The 3,182-nt window shown below is 46.9% G+C and overlaps 1 protein-coding gene across 1 annotated transcript; it reads right to left on the bottom strand.

Annotated features, from left to right (window-relative positions):
* Positions 1 to 594: 594 nt before the first annotated feature.
* On the bottom strand, positions 595 to 2,675 carry LOC132915932 (uncharacterized). The gene is made up of 2 exons (XM_060975700.1): positions 2,671 to 2,675; positions 595 to 2,590 (listed from the first exon to the last, which is right to left on the bottom strand). The coding sequence occupies exons 1-2, from the start codon at positions 2,673 to 2,675 to the stop codon at positions 595 to 597; spliced, it is 2,001 nt and encodes a 666-aa protein (XP_060831683.1).
* Positions 2,676 to 3,182: the final 507 nt, after the last annotated feature.

Here is a 3,182-nt window from a genome sequence, read left to right on the forward strand (position 1 = left end):
ATGTTAGATTGCGACTTTACGATACTTCACAATGAGTTCGTTGGACTGAGCGATCGTGGTAAACGTGTTGATTGAATTGACGACGAAGACGAACTGACTTGATCGTGACGATGCTGTGTCGGAGGTGAGCTAAGGATGGGTGTGTCTAACGCACGGAGTCATCTGATTTGTTGATGACAGTTTTTGGTTGGAGAAGTGAGGGTAATAGAAATTGTTTCTATTGGTTAGTAAGACTATCGATGGACTAGGAAGGGTATTAGCCACCCTCGATGGAAAGTTGGGAGTAGGAGGCATCGCACGTGTGAACACTTAGCGTTCACGTGTTTTCCAGATGCTAACCAGAAACCTTAGAAAACGCTTTCGTGGAAAAGCCCTTGTTTGCAATGAAAGACTTTCGCCAGATTTTTCTGTGATTTATAGTCGGGCTGCGAGTGTTTTCAAGAGTACGCGATAAGGATGTGCGGACATCTGGCTGCCATCCGTCCGCGATGTGAGGTCCGGCCCAGGTAGAGAGTCGGGCGACGTAACATCCTCCCCCCGTTGAGAGGGTACCGATCAAAATGATGTGATTGATTTGGCGAGGTGGATCTCGCATTAGTCCGCGTTGCTGCTGATTAGGTTGGAGTCATCTGGTGTCGATCTGCTCGGTAGTGGTACCATCCGTTTGATGCTCCGATCTATGGAATTCGTTGCTGTTCGAACGGTAGCCGTCCGGATGATGCCGTCTGCGCCGGGATGGACCTTGATGATTCTGCCCAGTGGCCATTGCATTGGGGGGGCGTTATCGTCTCTGAGGAGGACGATGGTCCCTTCTCGAATGTCGTGACTCCCCTTGCTCCATTTGTTGCGTACGTTTAACTCATTGAGATACTCTCGATGCCAGCGGCGCCAGAAGTGCTGCTTGAGCTGTTGAATATGTTGCCAGCTGGATAGACGATTGGTTGGAGTATCTGTGAACTCTCGATCTCGTAAACATGTTAGTGAATCTCCGATAAGGAAGTGACCGGGAGTAAGGACGAGGAGATCGTTTGGATCGGTGGAGATCGGAGTCAGCGGACGGGAATTGAGGATCGACTCGATCTCAATGATGAGGGTGTTAAGGCCCTCTAATGATAGAAGCTCGTTACCTGCGACACGTCTGAGGTGTCGTTTGAAAGACTTCACTGCAGCTTCCCACAACCCGCCGAAATGCGGTGAATTGGGAGGAATGAAGTGCCACTCGATCTGTCTGTCGGCTAAAAAGGACTGAACCTTTGCCTTATGATCGTCGGACCGTAGGAGGTTCCGTAGTTCTCGGAGCTCGTTGTTTGCGCCGACGAAGTTGGTGCCGTTGTCCGTGTGGATACTTGAGCAGAATCCTCGGCGAGCAATGAATCTTCGTAGTGCAGCAATGAAAGCCTCGCTTGTGAGGTCACTAACCAGCTCAATGTGAACTGCTTTTACTGCGAGACATATAAAGATTGCCACGTACACCTTTATCTTCCGTCGGTTGTGATCCTTTCGTTCCTTGACAAAAAAGGGCCCGCAATAGTCTATTCCGATGTTGGTGAACGGCCGTGATTCTGTTATCCGTGCTGCTGGGAGATCGCCCATTACATAATCCACTGGAGGTGGATTAGCTCGGCAGCACCGTACGCAGTTCTTCAACGTGCTCCATACTTGACTGCGGCCATCGATTGGCCAATAGGATCTTCGGAGGGCGTATAAAGTGGCTTGAGTCCCGGCATGTAGACTCAGGCGATGTTCGTGCTCGATTATGAGCGTCGTAACCGTTGACTTGGGTAAGATGATGGGGTGTTTCTGGCTGAAAGGCAGTGTTGAGTGACTGAGTCGGCCTCCAACTCGTAGCATCCCATCCTTGTCCAAAAAGGGATTGAGTCGCTGTAGCTTCCCTTTCAATGTGGACTTTTGATTGATTTGGAGCTGTCGAATGTCATCAGCGAAGTAGCAACGTTGGAGCAATTTGATTATTTTGTTATGCGCAATGGATAAGTCCTGCGCGGTTAGGGGGTTCCCTCGATGCCTTGGTTGCCGCCATCGTAGGCAGCGAGCTGTGATTCTGATTAATTTCGGCCACGAGGAAAATCTCTCTAGTGGACTGTGGTCAGCGGAAATCAAAGACAAACAGGTTGCCTTCTTCTGCTCTGGTATTTCGGTCAATGGTACAGGGTTCCATTTCGGCCAGTATTTTTCAGCTTTTTGGAGCCATTTCGGTCCTTGTTGCCACATGGTTGATCGTAGCAGATCTTCTGGTGTTTGACCTCGCGAGATGAGATCCGCGGGGTTGTCCGTTGTGGAAAGATGACGCCATTCTGAGGTCTGGGTCTGCCTTTGAATATCTGCCACTCGATTAGCGACAAAAGTTTTCAGCGTGTGGGGCGACGTGTTAATCCAATGAAGAACGATGGTGGAGTCCGTCCAATAAACGATGCGCGTTATGGGTTTTGACAATGCTTGAAGGACGGCGGTGGTCAGCGACGCCAGAAGAAGTGCTCCGCTCAGTTCCAATCTTGGAATGGTTTGAGATTTGAGGGGAGCTACCTTTGATTTCGCAGTAAGGAGTCGCGTCCAGATATGCCCATCAGGATTCCTAGTTCGAAGGTAAACACATGCTCCATACGCCTTTTCGCTGGCGTCACAAAATCCATGTCCAATCGCGCGGGACCGAACGTCATTTTGCTGCTAGAAGTGTGGGGACTCCTCACTAAGGACGTCTTAATATATAACATTATTAACTTAAAGCACTATATAACATTATGCAGTTGTAAATTATAATATTATATACTATTATAGTATATACTATTATAATACCCTCAATACAAATAATTAATATTATAGTGATAAAAAACGACAAAAACCTAAAATTTAATTATTTTATTTATATTATTCAGCTTTTCCAAAGGTTTTTCGTTCAGTACTAATGGTTTCTCGACATAAAAGGTCACTATCCTTTTATGAGAAATGCAGATTGATTAACAGATTGATTAACGTGTTAAAAAATGGATGGTTCTATTAAAAAGAATATAGCTGATCTTTGTTATCGGTGTCGGCGCGTGATACTAGCCAGAAATGAAAAGAAGCTGAAAGACGTCCTTATTCCTTATCATTGTACATGCGTCGTGCAGCATCATCAAGTCGAGTTATCGTCACACGTGCATGTTTCCTAAGAATCAATAAGAAGA

The sequence above is a fragment of the Bombus pascuorum genome, unplaced genomic scaffold, assembly GCF_905332965.1.
Source record: "Bombus pascuorum unplaced genomic scaffold, iyBomPasc1.1, whole genome shotgun sequence".
NCBI lineage: Eukaryota > Metazoa > Arthropoda > Insecta > Hymenoptera > Apidae > Bombus > Bombus pascuorum.